Below are 19,376 nucleotides of genomic sequence, written 5' to 3'. Positions count from 1 at the left end.
AATAATTGGAAATATTTTTTTTTTGAGTGTGTGTAAAATAATTTAAGAAATGTATTTTCTTAAACTCTCCATGATGGGAATCTAAATGATGGAATCTAACATGCAGATTGAGAATCACAAAATCGTCAAGAAAACAGGCCAGAAATGCCAGATATTTCCCACTCCTGTTTGGTAAACCAAATACCTTTAATAGAGCCTTTTAATATCATATTTATATTGTCTTTCATATGTTCCACTGTTGTATTTCCAACATTTGATGTGGAACTTTTTTTTTTTTTTTTTACTGGACAGAAAAAGTAATGTGTTAAGTTACAAAAAACATCTGGGCAAAATAAAAATCTTATATTTTTGGTTATTAGAACCTTTATCCTGAGTGACATTAAAAAAGTCTTTAAAAATAATAAATCTACCATGCCATAAGCTGTAGGAGCCCTGGTAGCAGGGTGACTGCCCCCCAGAGCCTAAATCATTGAAATCATCTGATGCTGACTTATGATCTAAATTTTCAAATTTAGATCATAAGTCATAAGTTTCAAATTTTAGATTGTTTGAGAAGCTAATAAACTCAGGCAGGCAACATTATAAGTATGTAATCAGAGGCATCATGTGTTAAATATGAGTATTTCCTACCAAGAATATTAGTGAGCCACAGGGCCAGGTCCTCCTTCATGGGCAGCAGACTGGCTTCATGCCGACTGGCCAGCCACTGGTGGTACTGCTGCATATCTGTGAGGCCGGGGCCAATAGGCTGTTTGGGGCTCAGGGAGCTGCACATGGTTCCCTACTGGCGACCTGAGGAAGAGGAGGAGGATAAAACACACAAAGGCACTGTGCAAACCTTCAATGTCAGTTTGCAGAGTAAACTTCAGGCATGTCTGAAATGTTGGTTCCTCACCTGTTCTTTGGCTAAGCACTGCTGCTACACAAAGAACTTTTTAAGCCCCTGTATGGTTCTTTAAATGTTCTCTACTGGTTCTTTCTTCAGTGAGCTTAGGCCTAGGCTGAAGAACGAGCAGAGAACCTCTAAAACCTCTATACTGTTCTTCAGAGGTTCTCTGATTCTTCATCTTAAGCCTGGCCTGCACTGAAAGATTTTTCAAATCATAACCAATGTTAAAAATGTGACAGACCCCACACATAACAATATGTAGGGATACATTAAACAGATCTGTTCCTTTATTGTGTGGAGAGCAACACTTTGCCAAAAACAGCTCACCACACACCATGAGATTCCATTCACAAACAACCAAAGTTCTGACTCGCAAAACCAAAAATCTTTTCACAACTATAGAGTCAACAAACATTGCAGACAGCAGGAAGAAACAGCTGTTGCTAGCTGTTTGCACTGCTTTTTACAATGAGTAAACAAAAAAGAAATGGAAAAATATTGATGAAGTCATTGAGACGGTGTGAACACGGACAGTACATGTTACAGAGCAAGCTGGAGGTGAGTCAGTTCTGAGTTGAATCCCATTTGATATTATGCATTTTAATCTTCTGAGACCTGCCGGACCGCCGGCACCGAAAATGTTTAATACTTGCAATTTTAAATCGGTGCAGTAAGGATGGACTTCTGAGCAGATCATTGGATGTAGGCCTAAAAAACAATCCTAACACAATTTACACCACAGGAAAATCTGACAAGATGATCTTTACCGCAATCAAAAAAAATCTGGGCCTTACTGACAATTGTCTGGAAGAAATCAGGCCCAAAATTGGCCAGAGTATTGTGTAGTGTGTGACAGGCTTTAGTTTAGTTCAGTTCAGTTCAGTTTAGTTTAGTTTGGTTTAGTTTGGTTTAGTGCCTTGCCTTGCTGTGCCGTGCCGTGCCGTGCCGTGCCGTGCCGTGCCGTGCCGTGCCGTGCCGTGCCGTGCAGTTTAGTTTAGTGCAATTTAGTTTAGAGGGGAAAAAATAAAAATAAAAAACTTTTTCTCTCAAACTTTTTGCCCAGTGTGCATAAAAATATCCCAGCTTTGAAAACATATTATGTTTCTCATTAAGCATTTAGTAAAGGGTTTTAAATTCTTTTAAGCCATCATGTTGTAAGAAATGATTGATAATAATTCCAATTTTATGTAAAACTGTCATTTAGAGAAATGTTGAGTTGTCCATGGTATTACCTGGCACCATTCAAAGACCCCAAGGCTAAAAAATTTTTTTTTAAAAAAGGGTGCTATATGGCGTCTCGAATGGTTCTATATAGCATTATATGACAAAGGTGCCTTTAAAAGATGTGTGCCATATAGCAGCAAAACAGGTTCCCCTATGATTACGAGCCAAAGAACCACTTTTGGGTTCTGTTTGGCACCATTTTTCTTCAGAACAGGACTGTGCATAGGAAATCAATATGGAACACAATAAAAGAACATCTGGGTAATAAAACAGAGCAGATCTGCAATAGGTTTTTCATATGTGAATCTTGTAATGTTCTTTTTTTGTTGAAATTATGACGGTGAGGTGTTGTCTCCTCCTTTGTCAACTCCTTTGACATTTTTCAGGCCACATGTGTCGGGTTGATGAAATTTACTTTACAGGTGTTACAAGCGTTTAAAATCCGTTTGTCCAGCGCTTGTATGCAAATGTTGAATTATGTACCATGGGTGTACACAGATGTGTATATTGTACTGTGTACCTTTATGCTTATGTAAACACTGATTTTTTAGAGACAGATGTAATCTACAAAGGCTATATAGACAATAGAAATTACGAAATATTTATAGAGATTATGACATATTATGATAATAGACGCAATTAAATTGATGTGATTATTTTTAAATGACAGCTGAAAACCTATGTATTTACTCTGGCTTTTAATTAATGTAATTGTCATTATTCTATTTTACTATTTTACTTTGACTTTTATGTATTCTTTATCACCACCTTTCTTTTAAATGTCTGATCTTATTGACTTTTTTTCTTTTTCTTTTATGTTGCATTTTTATTATGAAGCACTTCGAGTTGCATTCCTTGTATGAAAAGTGCTTAGTAAATACAGTTGTTTATTATTATTATTGTTATTATTATTTTTAAATGAAAACCTTCTGAACACTTTGGTTTTACACTTATAATCTAAATTATCATAGCAATATTCATCAAAAGGAGCAGAGGAGGTTCAAATGAACACAAGAGAAGAGTGCTTTTGTCCTCTTGGTCAAATCCTGGTTTGTTTTACAGTTCACCTGATGACATGAGACGGCCTCTTCACTGAACAAGAGACACTTTGACACCAGCCAGACTCATACAGTGGGACTTCTATTCAACAACCATCAGACACAAACAAAGGGCTCCTTCAGATTACAGATACAGTCTATCATAGAGTCTACATCAATCCCATCCAGCAGATGCTGCAGCGGGCCTTGTATTACAGCCTGATGGAGAGACTGCATTTGAAATCAATATTCAGAGTGATATTTAACAGCTACTTACTGCCTGCAAACTCAAGTCAATGAGTAAATGAGATATTCCTCACAGTCTTTTCCAATATGGTGCCGCAGAGTGCCAAACCTTCGCTGTCAGAGCTATAATGTGAAAATCTTTCACATCTCAATCCAGTGTCACTCCATTAGCGGACTTGCTGCCGAGACAAGTGAGTAACAAAACAACTGGGCACCAGATGGAAGACCTAACATGGTAAAGAGCATACGTTCTGACATCATTTCACAAAGAAAGAAGAATGAAATGGCCCAAGATGCTTTCAGAATTGTTTAGAAAAAGTTGTGGTGAGCAATTATGCTGCAGCCTCCCAGGCTGAAAAATGAAGCCGGTGACCAAAAAGTACCCAAAACTGCAGTTCCTTGAAAGGCCACCTGAGGCTGGCTCCAAAAGAGAGAGAGAGCCCCATGTTAAAATGCCCAGCAGAAATAAATATGTTTACAGCCTTGTAAAAAAAAAAGAAAAATACCTGTTTCGGTCCACGTAAGTAATTTGGACATTCATGACAACTGTACAGGAGAGTACATTTTTTCAGAATTCATCCGTTCAAATCTTATTAAGGTCCAAAGATACGCATATTGAATGGCAAGGAAGCCTGAGTGACAGCCCAGCTAGCAGGGAACGTTCTCACAACATTGGCTAGTGTTGCAATAATGTTTTAAAGAAAGCATTTTAATCGAATGTTCAAAGAACATTTTAAGGACGTATATCATTTCAAATAATGTTCCTTTAACATTAAATGCTAGCTAAGACGTAACATTTTAATGCAACATTCTGAGGATGTTGACAGATCAGAAAATGTTCTTTTATAAAAATATTCCCACAACTAACATGAGAACAAAAGGAAGAACATTTTCAAAGCAACATTTAGAAAATGTTATTGAGATTACAGATTACAGACCTTTTCTAATGAAAATGTTATGTGATAGGTTAACATTAAAATAAAATAAAAAAAAAACGTTTTTAAGATTTTTTGATAGAATGTTACTCTAACTTTAAGAAGAATGTTCTGGGAACTAATAGAAAACTTGCAGCTGAAAATGTTACTAATGGTTGCATTATACCATTCTCAGAACGTTTTTAGAACCAAAAATTGCTAGCTAGGAGGCTGGCTGGGAGGCGTCACTTCTGATCCATTGGTTGCTCCTCCACAGCTTCGACCTGGCCAAATGCCTAACTCTAGGCTTCAAAGTTGCAGCTCACAAATCAATTGATGACATCATTGTAGTGTCCATTATTTATACAGTCTATGTTTGTAATGCATCAGATCATGGGTGTGGATTTTTGGGGGGATGCAGGGGACACGTCCTGCTAGATATTTAGAGCATGTGCATTTGTCTCCCACAATAAAAACATTAAAGAAGTAGACGACTTTAAAAAAAGTGGAGGCACACATTAGTGCACAAAAATTCCCCAGAATTCTGGAAATTAAGTGATTGCAATTTTTCTGGCAGAGGACCCCCAAACTCCCTGTTTGTGCCCCCACCTCACCTTCAAATGTTGAAACAAAACCTACGCCCCTGTCTCACAATGCATGAGCTGAAAGACACAGCTTAACTTCTCTATTCTTAAAGATAACTCAACAAAGACAAGTTATTTTTGGTCCTCTGTTTGCTCTATCTTGAAAGTGAGTTGAATACAGGACACATTCCAACATAGAAATGAAGTCATAGCATCTAAAAAAGTTTGCCTTCCTGCTTGGACACGAGCAGGAACATCCTACATGGTACATGGTAGGCAAATAGCAGCAGGATATTTGATGCAAATTACAAGAAGAGCTTATTCAAAAAAGGAAGCGAAGCTGCCGTGAACAATTAGTTCACAGTCTGTGATGGCTGAAAATCTCCTCTGAATGCCGAGGGAGTGTAGCACAATGTGAGGAATCTGACCTTTAAAGCTGTGTAACATTTCAAGGTCCCTCAGGAGTTGGCCGCAACCAAATCACACTGTGGTGCCACGCCGGACATCAGGACCTTGATGTCCGACCAAGGTCGTGTTATCTTCCTCAGGACATGAGCTCCTCGCTGCGTACACACTAAACGAACACACTAAACTCCAGAGCTCAGCACTCACACACAGGTGCTACATTCCCACGTCCGCTGTGGTGCAGGCTGACTGACAGAACAAGGGCACTGGGACAACTTCTCATGTCTCACAGTACAAAGCCCATTCACTGGTGTCAATATAAACATTTGGATTTGACATATCTGTCATTGAGCAGTGTAAAAAAATGCTTATTTTTCCTGGCAATGTAGACGTTATGTTAAATATTTTTCACCCATTGTGAAACAGCACATTTTACATATCATCAGTGTTGGATAAACACTATGTATCCTCAGCTTTCTCTTGCTTCTTAAAGGAACATTGTGTGTGCTTTTTGGGGGGTTTAGTGGCATCTAGCTGCTGAAACTTGTCCCAGTTAGAATTCCTTCAGTGTTCATTGCTCTGGAGGTTTTGAATCCTCCACAGAGGTCTGTTCATCTCCAAAACAAATGTTATTTAAAGCAGTGAAAACACTAAATAAGTAAGTTTAAAAACTGTGTTTTTCCTACACTCACTGAGGGGCTGCAAACAACATTGGCTGACAGATAAACGCAAATGGCCCCATCCAGAGCCAGTCTTAAGTTTGTCCATTCCAGGCTACTGTAGAAACATGGCAGCCACATAGCGCTCTCTGTACCAACTTCCTATGTAGATATAAACAGCTCAGTCTAAGGCAACAAAAACATGATGATTCTTATTTTCAGGTGATTATACATTAAAGAAATCACACTTATTCTAATCTATTCCATTTCTGCCAAAATATCACCCTAAATCCCACAAACTGGACCTTTAGGATAAAAAAATCATTTAAAATTTCTTTAGATTAGCTGAAGCATAACATAGGCAAACATCTGTAAACGAACAACACAGAAAAACACTTAAAGTTTAAGGTAACTTAAGAAGGGTACTTAGTGCGTAATACTTTTTTTTAAGGGGGTGCATTGGCAGAAGTATGGCCACAGTAGTTTGCAGCCCCTCCGTGGAGGTAGCGTAAGAAAATCACAGACTTTTTGACCGTGAAACTGCTTCACTCAGTGTATTTAGTTTTAAATCACTGGGTCCGTTTGTTTCAGTGACTAAAAGGTCTCTGCGGACAATTCAGCTCCCGATAAGAACTTCCTGACCAATGAACACTAAAGGAATTCTAACCAGGAGAAATTTCAGCTGGTTGCAACCTGCAATCCCAAGACACCATAAAAAACACCTAAATCTTACACACTGCCTCCTTTAATTTTAGTTCCCAGTGCTGCATTGTTCTCAACAGGGTCTTGAATAAACAAGCTGGGTTCCCCCTATTTTTCTCCAGGAAAGAGTCCAACAGAAACAACCAGCTGTTGTTCAACATACCTGACTCTCACCACACTGCAGCCTGACCCAGGCCAAAAACACAGCCAGCACCACCACTCTGCTGGGCATCTGTAGCATGTGCCATCTGTTGAACTTGCTGCTTCATATAGCCTGTGTGATTAGGGCTGGGCAATATGGGCTGGAAATTATATTGCAATATTTTTATGCTATATCTTGATACACAACATAGAAATTTATATCTTTAAATCTCCTCAAAAGCACTTTTTTCTTTCTTTTTTTTTTTTAACCAAATTCCATTTTGACCATCTTGGCAAGAAATGCCCCACAAATTGCAAGAAATTAGTAAAAGAAGAAAATTCCCTTAAAACTTACCATTGTCCAGAAAACTTTATTTATAATAATTTAAAATGATCTTTTAGAAAAGACAAAACACATTTATGAACTAAATACTTTTTTTAATTCAGCACTTACTTTTAAGTCAGTGTCTTTTATTAAGGTAATTTTCTTGTAACTTTTAACTTTTTTTTTTTTTTTACTAATTTTTGGGTCAAGTATTCCTAAATTGCTAAATTCCTTTTCTGAAAGGGTTAAAATCTGGAAAAAATACAATTCATTCCATATCACAAGATATAGTCACATATCTCAATTTGACATATCTTTATATTGCCCAGCCCTATATGTGATATTATTTTTCAGTCAGATTCAGAATCTGACATAAAGCTGAGTATCAGAATCAGATAAACCTCAAGCTATAGCCTAGAGGTATTAAAACATCCACATAACTACACATCCTCTCAGTCTGAAACGCCACATGACTTCAGTAACCGTCATAACCTGCCACAGTCGGGTGCAGATTGCTCCAGGAAAGGCATATGGATGGGAACGTGGACACATCAATTAGAGAAAAAACAAAAGTGGCTCTGTCCTCATAACCCTCGCCGCCCTTCATGCCTTTCTCCTCCAAAACAGAAAACTGATCTGGAGACTGATTTGTCCATTTAAATGTGGAAACGGCATGTTTCTGCTGCAGATAGTACTGTGAGTGTTGCGAGTCAGTGTTGTATCAGATTGTATCATCAGATGTGGTAGTCAAGTGTAAAATCTCCAGCAGAAATTGTCAACAAAAGCAAAGTATTCTCCTGTAGGATCAACGAACAAACAATAAGTCTGCACTGGCCTCTTAAAATACTCGGCAGCACATTTCATTTACAGCTGTTATAAAATTTTAAAGCTGTCTCCTCCTTTACAACTGTCACAAATAAAAACAACCACAACAGACACTTCACTACTCTGGAAATAGGATCAAGGGAGGACGCCTGATGAGTTATGACTGAAATCCAGCACAGCAGCCACTAATTAAAACCAATGAGATGACTGAGAGTTGCAACGGCAAAATATGTTCGTTTCTGAGTAATTAAACGTGCCTTGAATTACATTTGTGAGGAACATTCTTTTAAAAAGCAGGAATTAACAGCTTTTAAAGTGTCAAGAAGCAACTGAACCCGAACTTTTAAATACAAAACGTGACATTCTTAAGTCCCCCAACATAAAACAGGATAAAGTCATTTAAAGTTTATCTGGCAACAGTAAAGCAGCGAAAAATTCTTGCATGAGTCCAAAAAAGGGCTCCTTGTGTGTGCTCACCCTGAGGGTTCAGCTGGTCGGTGCGCACCTTCCTCTTGCTCGTCCTGAGAGCTGCTGGATCCCAGCGTTCATGCTTTTCACACCGCGGTGCACCGACCCACAGGTTAGGCTCCAAAACACTGAAGCAATGTGGACCGCGGAGCTCTTTCTCACTGCGCATTTGCACAGGGATCTGACTGCACATGCACACGCGCACACACATACAGGCAACACGCGGAGCACGCTGCCGCCGCTGCTGCTGATGGGAGGGAAGTTGGGTCCTGCTGGCAGTGCCTCCCACTTTTCTCCGCTTTGTGTTGCCTCAATGTGACATTTCTGGACTGAATTCAGCAGGTCAGAAATTCAATCATTCGACTGATTTAATGTTGTTGTTTTTTTTCTGTGTGCCCATATAAAGTAATGTGATCCAACCGACAGACCCTGGCAATATCAGTCTATAATTGTTATGGGCAGTACATTTGAATGACCCAATTTCTTAGGACACAATCAAAAATAGGCCAATGTACATTATGAATCGGTCTGTTGTCAGAAATGCATGTTTTTGTTTTGTATTTGTTTTGTTTTTCGTAGTATTTCTAGTTAAGGGGGGTTGTTTTTAAAATAGAATTGACTATAATACAGAGCATTCCGAAAAATACAGAACAAATTTCTAAAATCAAAATGTGTTAATACCGAGTTTGGCTTCTAAAATCCATTGCATTGTTAATTTATTATTATTATTATTATTATTATTATCATCATTATTATTATTATTATTATTATTATCACTAGTATATTTTTTCAATTTGATTTTTTGTTGTTTTGTTGTGTTGTAATAAGTTATTCGGTGGCTTTTATTTTGAAGGGAAATAGCCAGAGCTGAGCACTCCAGCACGCATGCGCAGTTGTAAAAGCAACACAAACAGGCAGTCGGACCAAAGAAAATGAAAAGTGAGTAAAACTCCGCTAATTTCTACTAAGTCTTTACTAGTGTGTTATGTCGTCTTATGCTGCGTAACGCTGCATATCACCCAAAGCAACATTCGTGAAAAAGGATTTTGTTTTTAAATGTGCCGCCGGAAGTGCTGCTGCTAGCTAACCCAATGCTAACCCGCTAGCTAGCTCAATAACGTCTCAGCAGTTTTTCGGCGATAGAGAAGCATTTGGGTGAATTTTTGTGCCTTTCGTCCGCAGTAAGCGTCCATCACCGGCGGCCAGAGGCTGGACTGTGAACGCGGAGAGCGCCACATGGAGGCGGTGCTGAAAAACTTGGCGAGCACGGCGGAGCTGCTGGCCGTGGCGGCGCACAGCGGCGTGGTGGAGCAGTGGGATAAACAAACTCTGTGCAGAGCTTTTCAATGGGCCCGGTACTGCGAACACCTGTACACCAGGTTTCACGATATCCCCGTGATCAGGAGGGTTATGGAGAAGCAGCTGCAGCTCACAAATCAAAGTCTGCGAGCAGTCTTCCCTGGATACACAGAAGTCGCCTTCTCAGACCTCTCCAGGTATCAGCACCTGTTGCTTTGTGGGCTTTTAAAGAATCCTGAGCTGCCCATTTCCATCATGAAGATACTCTTTGACACTTCAAATCCTGCAAACAACCAGCAGAGTGAGTATCAGGATGTCACTGGCTTCTGCAGTCTCACCATTCAATGCAAATCTGCCTGTAAAGTCCTGAGTCCTCTCACAGACCTGTCAGCTGTTGGTGCTGATGCTGAGGTGCAGGGGGTGATGCTGATGGAGAGGCTATGTGCAGGCAGGGAGGCCTGCCGGACAGAGCACATTTTAGACTCCGTCCTCCAGGGATGTGGAGGAGCAACACAACATTTCTGTCAGGTCATCACTGCAGCTCTGCTGACAAAGAAAAACTTGCCTGCACAAACTGCTTCACAGGGTTTTCTGTTGGACTGGCTGCAGAAAGAACACAGTGTGCTGCAGCACATGTGCTCTGCACTGCCTGCTACACTTATTATAGACCTGGCCAAAGAACACCTGAAATTTAGAGATGCGTACTGTGATATGCTGAAAAAGTGGGCCTCTGAAATGGAGTATAGCATAACTGAGGGTGAATGGGTTCAAAGCAGCACTGAGCGAACAGTGTCCTTCCAGAGACTGACCGAGCACTTTCTGGCCTTGTTTGAGGCCTGTCCCTCTCTGAGGGAGGATGTAGAAAAAGAGTTACATGCTTTGAAAACTTTTGATGGGGACTTTGACGTCAGAGGTCTGAGTGTGTGGGGAGACCTGCTTTCAGCATTTAACAAGTGACTGTCAGTGTTGCAGTTTCTGTAGAGCTGGAAGAGATGCCAAGATTTACACAAATGTTTATGTAGTGTTTGACTATGGCTGCATATTAAAACCTCAAAACTTTTTTGATACCAAACAAAAGGTGTCCATAGTACAGATTATTGGGAGATGTCAGTGACCAAAATCTGGCACCTAATGCTCACTCCGATTCATATTCTTCTTTTGATCAGACAGTTGCAATCCTAATTTTACTGTTTTCTCACTTACTTTGGTTTCTCTTAGGGGTCGACTGATATTGTTTTTTCAGGGCCGATGCTGATTATTAGTACTTAATGAGACCGATAACTGATATTTGGAATGAATATGCATTTACAATAAAAATAAGAGTATTTCTTTCTATCTTTAGAATTTGCAGTATAACAAATTCCAACACGAAACTTTGTTTAAATGCCTTTGGCAAATGTTTAATCAGCAGTGAAACTGTCAACATAATTCACGGCAAGTTGCCAGCAACTTTTTTTCATAAAGTTCAATGAAAATTTAAACAAATAAATGAATAGATAAAAATAGCTCACTGAGGTTTTACAAAGTAAAAGTTCCTCCCATGCTGACACTTTCTCTGCATGTATTGCAGACTGCCTTCCCTGGTGTTGGCTGAGTGTAATATGCACACTTTTTCATTAATTCATTTTATGGGCGATCATTAAAATGAAATACATACAGATAATCTGCAAAATGCCAAATTTCAGCTCCCATAATCAGCCAGGCTGATAATCTGTCGATCCCTACTTTCTTTTGTCAGATGAAAAACAGCTGTTTTTAGAGAAACACATGTTTAAAATCTAAATTAACTATAAAAAAAACTAGCATTTTGATATCAGTACTGAAACACATGTATCATATAAACATTACTATGGAAAAACTTTTAAAATATGTATAAAAAGCACACATCTTTTAAATGTTGTCCTATTGTTCAGAGATGTTTCTTTTCCATTTCAATTATTCACTCTTTATGCTATTTTTTTCGACTTGTCAAATATATTTGCACACAGACTAACACAGAATCAGAAAACAGCTGGATAAATGTATGAATTGAAAAAATGTAATTGATGGCAACGTTTTAAACATGCTCACTTTAGTAGATTTGGAAGCCTTAATATATGCCCGTTTTGCAGTGTAAATATTTTTTATAAAAGATTTTCCATGCACCTTCTAATAATGGAATTAATTGATTTCTTTTTTTCATCTCACTACAATGTGATATGTGTTTAAAATGCAAAGTTTACAAGGTGTGGACAGATGGCAGCGTCACGTGCTGCCTTGTAATCAGTAGCGGCACGAGACCTGACTGAATTAAATTGAAAGTGACTGTCGAGCAGTGAATAGTTTACACTTTATAAATTGCTCTCTGGAGGATAAAGGCTTCATTTAGCATCATAAATCCCATCTTACTCCCAAATTATATTTTTAAAACTAATTCTACAGCTGCTGATTTATTAGGGTCTGAAAAAACTTTGGTTTAAAGGACAAGGAGCTTTTAAGAAATTGCATGAAGCAAAGAAAGCAAAAGCATTGTGCAATCCAATTTGCCCTTTCCTACACGTACAAATCTCAAATCATTTTCACTGTCTCACACACACACACACACACACACCATCTGTCAATATTGTCTCTTCGCCACAAAGCCGCTCCGGGTCTGAATCTAATAATTCTGATTGGCTTAATGCCAGTCACGTGACTCGACTGCTAATTCACACATCTCAGACCTCGCCCGTGTGTCAGAGCACCTCTGCGGCGAGGGATCAGTCAGTCAGATCAGGCGCCTTCAATCAAACGCTCCATGATAGCCGGTGTGTGACACAACTCTGGCGGACAGCGGATTAGAGAGCTGGCCGCCGCGCGGGGAAACACCAACACGACCACGGCTCGTTTAACACGCCGTGAAAGCAATTCACGTTGAGACAGACAAGGGTCACTGAGTAAGGGGCTGCATGTACACAAGCAATTTATTTCCACCCAATGAAGAACATATGCATCCGGCTGGATGGAAACCAGCAGTGATTGAAGAGATCTCACCTGCTCCTGGCTTACAAACACAATGGAAATTCATTTAATTGAGATTTTCATCACGTTAGATCAAATTTTAGGCCCTTGCATATTCAAGAATCTGCAAAATAATTTAAGTACAAAATTCTGGAGTGTATTAAGCAAGCAACTGAGATTTTTCGACCTCTACATGTTTACCGGGCAGCATGTTAGCATGTAGCCTCTGGGACTGAACACTGACAGATTTATTTATTTTTTTTAATTTTTAGATTTTGTGTTTCTGGCTCTTCTTCACAGCCTTATAAATAACTGGCAGAGTGAGCTAGCAGCCGTGGTGATGATTCAGATGTGTTAGTCTGACCCCAAATGAGAAACCCACAATTAAATCCACCAACCTGCATCCATCTACAGTAAATGAAAACATGTTTTACCCAGTATTTTTATAGGATAAATACACGTGTGTGAGAACAGATAGTAGAAAAAGAAAGCGCATTACTGTCTTTTTTTTACACCAACAAGTCTTAAGTATTCTTTGACACAGAAATAAAAGAGGCTCCAATTTGTTAAGTATTAAGACCGCCCCTCTAATTTAAAGCAGCTTTTTAGCTTCTTTGTCTCCGAAGCGTGAACAAATTGCCCTCTGCTCTCAACTTGAAAGCTGAAATTACAGGGTTGTCCTATTATAGTACTACAGGAGGTCAACACAGCCCCATAATATCCACCATCAGCCCACTTTAACCTATTCATTACCCAATTACATTCAACACACACACATACATACACACACAAATATTGTAACATTGGATTTCTAATCTAAATGCACTCATAGAAGACACCTAATAGTGAAAATGACAATAAACTGTCTTAACAGACCTTTTCTCAGCAAAAGATGCAAGTTTATTTATTTATTTTAATAAAAGATTAACTCATATCAGTGACTAAAGGGCTGCTTTAAAACACATTGCATATATATTTTGTATTTGCCATCACTAATCAGTGATTATTTTGAACACGATGTATTCAAAACCACCTGAGATAAATATCAACATAATCAATAGGATAAGCTGGTATATCATCAGCAAATAAAATCTGAATATTATTATTATTATTTATTTCGTACTTTTTTGTAGTATTTCCTTTTTCTGTACCCCATTTCTGCAAATAACAATGTTAATATGTTTTCATATAGTTATATATTGTTTACATAGCTTATAGTTTACATGGTTTAAGAAGGATTTAATAAGTTTGCACTTCCTCACATTCCTTTTCAGGAATGTATGTATGTTTGTGTATGTTCATTCTGTCCTTGTCTTATTTACATGTTTGAAATAAATTTCCATTCATTCATTCAATATTATTTCCTTGTTTAAATGTGTGAGGTTTTGCTGGAGATGTCTCTAAAAATCTGTTCACTAAAATAGCTGCTAATCTCTTGGAAGGTGAATGTAGTATTTGTGGCATTATTTCGCATTACTATCTTTTCTAAAACCACTTTCCACTTTTCCCCCTTCAGTTGTAAAACACGAATAAAACAGAGAGTATTTCCTGCTCTCATATCTTTGTTGTTTTTTATTCGAGCCAGTATGGTAACAAGCTGCAGTGAGACGTGCTGAGGGCGACTGTTGTTCTGCGCCTTCCAAAGGGTTGTGAGGGATAGCATTCATTAAAAATCAGATCCAGCCCCCATCTGGTGGTGTGAATAGGGAGTCCTCTAGAGGGGGGGTAGAGCCCTCCCTCGGCACGTGCCTAAGCCGCTGGAGCCTGGCCCCTGTCTGGCCTCAGTGACGGATCACAGAGGCAGGAGGGCCCCTCTGCACACCTGTGTCCCACTCAGAGGATGCTGACGATCAGTTGCCACCACCATCAGGCGAGGAGGAGGGATTGATGCTTTCATTTAGGGTTTTTTTTTTTTTGGCGGGGTGGGGGTATTTTTATGCTGCGAGGAATAGCTGGGTGCTTTATCATGACATGAAGTGTACTGTTTCGACTGAGTCAGATGAATTGTCGACGCAGCTTGTGAAGAACAGGATGAAAAAAGTTCACATCGTCCTCTGCAGGACATCCCATAAAAACTGCACCGTCAAACCCTCCAGTGAGATGCTATGGTTGCAGAAACGCGAATGGCACATAAGCAGAAGGAGGAGTTTGATTTGTAGAAAAAGAGCTTGTGACCGAAAAGAACAATAGAACTGCAATAGTTATCAATTATTAAAATAATCTTTAGATGCTGCCCTAAAAGAAAGGTTGTGAAAAACGCAATGTTTTCTATACAATATATTTCCTCATCATCTACAAACTTGTTATTGTCATTTTATCAAGATTTCAAGGCAGCACTCTGGCAGTAGTGAGAATATCGTGTAAAATCTTATCAGCCTCTCATCCTTTGTCTGCGTTTGATGCGATGATATGAGCATGCTGTAGAGAGGAGGGTATGAAGCCGTCAACGAAATGTGATATGGGGGAGGGGAGCTGTGATAGATTACCTCACATGCAACTGTGGGAAGCCAGTTTTGTGGGAAAAAAAACACAATTGGATGTAGCAATCTCTGCTGTCCTCCTCTGATGGTGGAGGATGTGATTCTCACGCCACACAAGGCGGGTCTGAAACATGTAGCCCTTACAAGGTGTCACTGTTTCAGTGCACAGATGAAAATAATGATAGCACTCAGTTCTTGTTGCTTTTGGGAGATAAAAAAAGATGGAGATGTTTTACAGTGGATACCATTTGCATGTCACTAAAGGGAAGTTCTCTTTTTCTATTCTAAACTCAGCATCTTAAAGTGATAGTTCAGTTTGGGTTTTTTTAAAAGTGAGATTGGATGAGGTACTTATCCATATTTTTTTAGAATTTCAAGTGTATATCAAAATATGTACATCAATGCACAAATATATATCCCCTCATACTATCACACAGTCAAATAAAATAAATAAATAAATAATAAATTAACTGAAATGCATGAGTAATTTATTAGATTAAAAATCATTAATATATAAATAAATAAAAAAAATAGTAAAGTCATATAAAAAAAAAAATCAATCATTTCCTTTTCAGTCAGAGGTACATGTTTCATTGGCCAAGAAGGACATAGTCTCAAATACAAACAATCTCTTTCTGTTAACCTTGTACTTATCCATAGTTAGTGTATTACCTACAGTAATGGCGATCGGCTTGCCCCCTGGTTGTTGGATGTTTTTGTTTTTGCTAAATTTCAAGTAAGTTTTATGATAATTCTGGGGATCTTTGAGCTTTGTCTTGTTAAGTCGCTCGTTGCCCTCTCATGTTTTTGAAAGAAATCAAACCAATATGCTGAGATTTCAAAGGGTAAAGCAGAAGCTAATTGCAAAAACATGCTTTTAAAAACTCACTAACAGAAGATTCAGAATCCTTCTGGAAACAGCAATCTTTTCTTAATTATTTGTCTCAGATTGCACGTGTGGCAGTGGGAGGAGAGCACAGACATATAACATGTCTGGTGACAGACTGATTTGAGGTGCCAAGCTCTCCATTAATAAAGCAATTAGCAAGGGAGGAGAGGGAGGAGTTTATAAATTTACTTGCCCTGAGGTGGTGTAATGTCATGCTGGAGGCTGCCATAAAACAGTAATTACTTCAGTGCTTCTTTGAAATTTTGGTTCATAATTACTTGATCTTTTTTGCAAATGTGGAAGTTGAATTTTAGAGAAGTAAGAGGATATTCAGGCAGCAGTGAGGACAGATCACTGTGCGCAATTTGGACTGCAGACTAGAAAGGAGAGAAAGGATCAGGAGGATAATTGCATGCAGGCAGAGTCCCAAGGGAGGAGTGCAACCCCGTCATCAAACACTCATTCAGGCTGGGCCTCATCCCATTACAGTCCCCCCGGAGCCAAACTGCACCTGCCCCACAGACTGTCAACTACTCAATCCTCCTTCGCTCGTCCTCACCATTGCACAAACAGCACAACATCACAATGACTAAGTCTAAAAATGCTGCAAAAACATAAAAAGGTGGAGGTTAGATGCAGGTGAATGCTGACAGAATTCCTCACCTATGAATGAAATGTCAACAATTTCATCCAATTACTGCAGCCCCAACAGGCACGTCACGGGTGCAACAGCCATGACCTCTCTGGCTGGTTAGGCATGAGAAAACATGTTCCACGTGGCTGGTGGCACAATTGTGTTTTCTGTCAAATTAACATGTGCAGTGAGAGGAAGGCGGTGGATAGCCTTAATGGTTTCTCTCCTCGGCTGAGGCAGATCATCGGAGGAGAAGCTGAGATTTATTGTAATTGCCGCCACTGGTTGCAGACATGGAGCTGCTTCCTGTGATCGAAGCATCGGTTGGCACAGAGCGAGGCCACTGTAGGCTGTACGTTTAATCGATTCATGCTGTCCATCAGGTGCATAAAACCGATGGTCAACACGTTAACCCCCACCCCCACAAACTTCACGCCTGTCTATCATTTCTTCTCAGCAGAGAGAGGAGCTGCAGAGATTTCTTACTGCATATATTCACCGCAGCATGCAGGCAGAGGGATGCAAAACATCCACCACATTTAATGGCTACCACTTGGTCACATCGACATCTTGCACTGGACCTTCAGCAATCTGCTCAGACCTCTGATGATGGACTGCTCTCATATTCTGTAACTGCTCCATATGACTCATCCCCACCTGCAGAGGCTGAGAGGCGCAGTCAGAATCACAGCCTCTGATTTATCCAGACTCGTACACACTATCGAGCTGCTGTAAGGAGAAGCTCTGACGGATGCACGTGAATGGATGGACGTCATGATTTCCTGAATTATTCACCAGCTCACTAATAAGCTACAGTTTGTGGGCCTCTGGAGTGGCGTGCTCGACACAATGCAGAGCAGCAAAGAGGCATCACACACGGTCATATCACCTTTTTACTTCACTCAGTAACGTTATGCTCTGATTTCAGATTTAAGGCTGCTTTCTTCCAGCATGGGGACAATGTCTTCTCAGTTCTTCTTTCATTTTATTGCCCACTTTATCAGTAAAACAACTCTAAACCATCTAAACCATTCTTGACCTTAGAGGGAAGGTGCATCACATAATGTAGATCCTAACTTATTTCTCAAAATAAATCAGAGTATAGAATAAGGTTACCAAATTAAACAAATCGTCACAAAAATAAATCTCATCTTACAGAAGTATAAACACAAACGCCATCCTGATGCGTTTTCAACAAGGATCAGTGCAGGATGTGGTGGTTGTTTAAAGGTGACAGTGTGTTATTGCTCTGTGACTTAGCCATTTCTTGAAGTGTTGGACAAAGTGTTGGGTGACCATGCCTCCTTTGTTCCAGCCTGTGTTGTACCTGCTGGCAGTGAGATCTCCAGCTGTACTGACACAACTGATAACTAACTAACTAACTAACTGCTAACTAACAAGCATGCTACAGAACAGCTAGAAAAAGTGTGCGGGGCGTAACAAAATCTGAACATAAGTGGTTCAGCAGGAGACTCTTGAAAGACAGGTATAAAGGGTGGTGTGTCTCGGTTGTCCACTTGCATTTGGATAACTGAAACACACGCCAATACAGGTCTGAACAGGTCAAAGACACAAAAAGAAAGGAGGGAGATAATGAGGGACAGGTGAGAGCAGGGCAGAGGAGGAACAGGTGAAACCGATCAGGGCGGGGCAGACAATCACTAAGGCGGGAAAACACACAAAGGCAGGAAGTAAAGCCAGACATAACACATGAGGAGTGAACCCACAAAGTGAAAACAGGAAATAGACTAAACATGAATGAATGAAGCAAGGAAAAATACCACAAAAAAAGGGAAAACTAAATCCCAGAAAACAAAGACGGAAATCCATTAGGATTTTTTCATTGGATTACTGCAGAAAATAAGATTTGTGGCAAACAAATGTTTATGACACTGATGAGTTTTATTCAGCAAGATAATCTTCACAAAAGAACACCACTTTTATGATTTTTTAAGTGTAAATTCAATTGACAGAAGGAAAACACTAATGTTAGGCTATGAACAAACTGCACTATATTTGCATATCTTTAATGTCGCTACAATGAGGCCGTAAAGCTGTGTTTGTGTTTGCCGCAGCTCTGTGTGATGGAATTCCATAGACTTATTTAGTCTCTTGTTAGCAACAGCCTGTTAAGACATGAACACTTTAGATGTTACAAATTCTATTTATTTATTTTTTTTAAATCATTAATCTTTAATCTATATTTTTTATCTTTATTATCTAAATTTGTATCTTTATTATTATTTGTTTTTCATTTAATTTTATTTTTTTTTAACTATACAACTGAGACATCAAAGGTCATTCTAAGCCAGCTGGGATGGAGATGGGAGAGTCAGACAAAAAGTTACCTTTCCTCCTGGAGTATCACTACCTGCAAAATTTGTAAATCATATGTGCACATATGGATGAGATTCGGCAATGTATATATGATTTGTCATTACATAGTACACAAAAATTTTTAAAAATTGAAAAAAAAAAAAGACATCACGAGATGGGTATTTACTGATATATTTTTGGTGTAGAACAAAATGCGAATGTCTCTTCAGCTTGTGTTAACCAGAGACCTTATTTGAGACTTCCAACCATATCTGAAAACTTAATAAAATATTGCAAAAAGAAAAAAAAAGACATCTAACCAAAAACCCATTCGAAAAACCCAAATGACTTTGAGACGAG

General features: G+C 39.2%; 2 protein-coding genes across 3 annotated transcripts in view; one reads left to right on the top strand and one right to left on the bottom strand.

The window, feature by feature from the left end:
- Positions 1-8,634, bottom strand: part of LOC121949676 (growth arrest-specific protein 2) — a 29,649-nt gene extending 21,015 nt beyond the window's left edge. For both annotated transcript variants that reach the window (XM_042495397.1, XM_042495399.1), the window contains exons 1-2: positions 8,429-8,634; positions 631-792 (exon numbers count right to left, since the gene is read on the bottom strand). In XM_042495397.1, coding sequence (XP_042351331.1) covers positions 631-775 — 145 coding nt within the window. In that variant the 5' untranslated portion in view covers positions 776-792; positions 8,429-8,634. The remainder of the gene's footprint in view (positions 1-630; positions 793-8,428) is intronic.
- Positions 8,635-9,264: 630 nt separating this feature from the next.
- fancf (FA complementation group F) lies at positions 9,265-11,225 on the top strand. The gene is made up of 2 exons (XM_042495400.1): positions 9,265-9,358; positions 9,602-11,225. Exon 2 carries the CDS (start codon positions 9,656-9,658, stop codon positions 10,673-10,675), a length of 1,020 nt encoding a protein of 339 aa, XP_042351334.1. The 5' UTR covers positions 9,265-9,358; positions 9,602-9,655; the 3' UTR covers positions 10,676-11,225.
- Positions 11,226-19,376: the final 8,151 nt, after the last annotated feature.

This window comes from Plectropomus leopardus, chromosome 11 (genome assembly GCF_008729295.1).
Source record: "Plectropomus leopardus isolate mb chromosome 11, YSFRI_Pleo_2.0, whole genome shotgun sequence".
NCBI lineage: Eukaryota > Metazoa > Chordata > Actinopteri > Perciformes > Serranidae > Plectropomus > Plectropomus leopardus.
This window is presented reverse-complemented; position numbering and strand designations above follow the sequence as displayed.

Bases quoted from the DNA above. Each gene is read 5' to 3' on its own strand.
- fancf (XM_042495400.1), top strand. From the start codon at position 9,656: ATGGAGGCGGTGCTGAAAAACTTGGCGAGCACGGCGGAGCTGCTGGCC.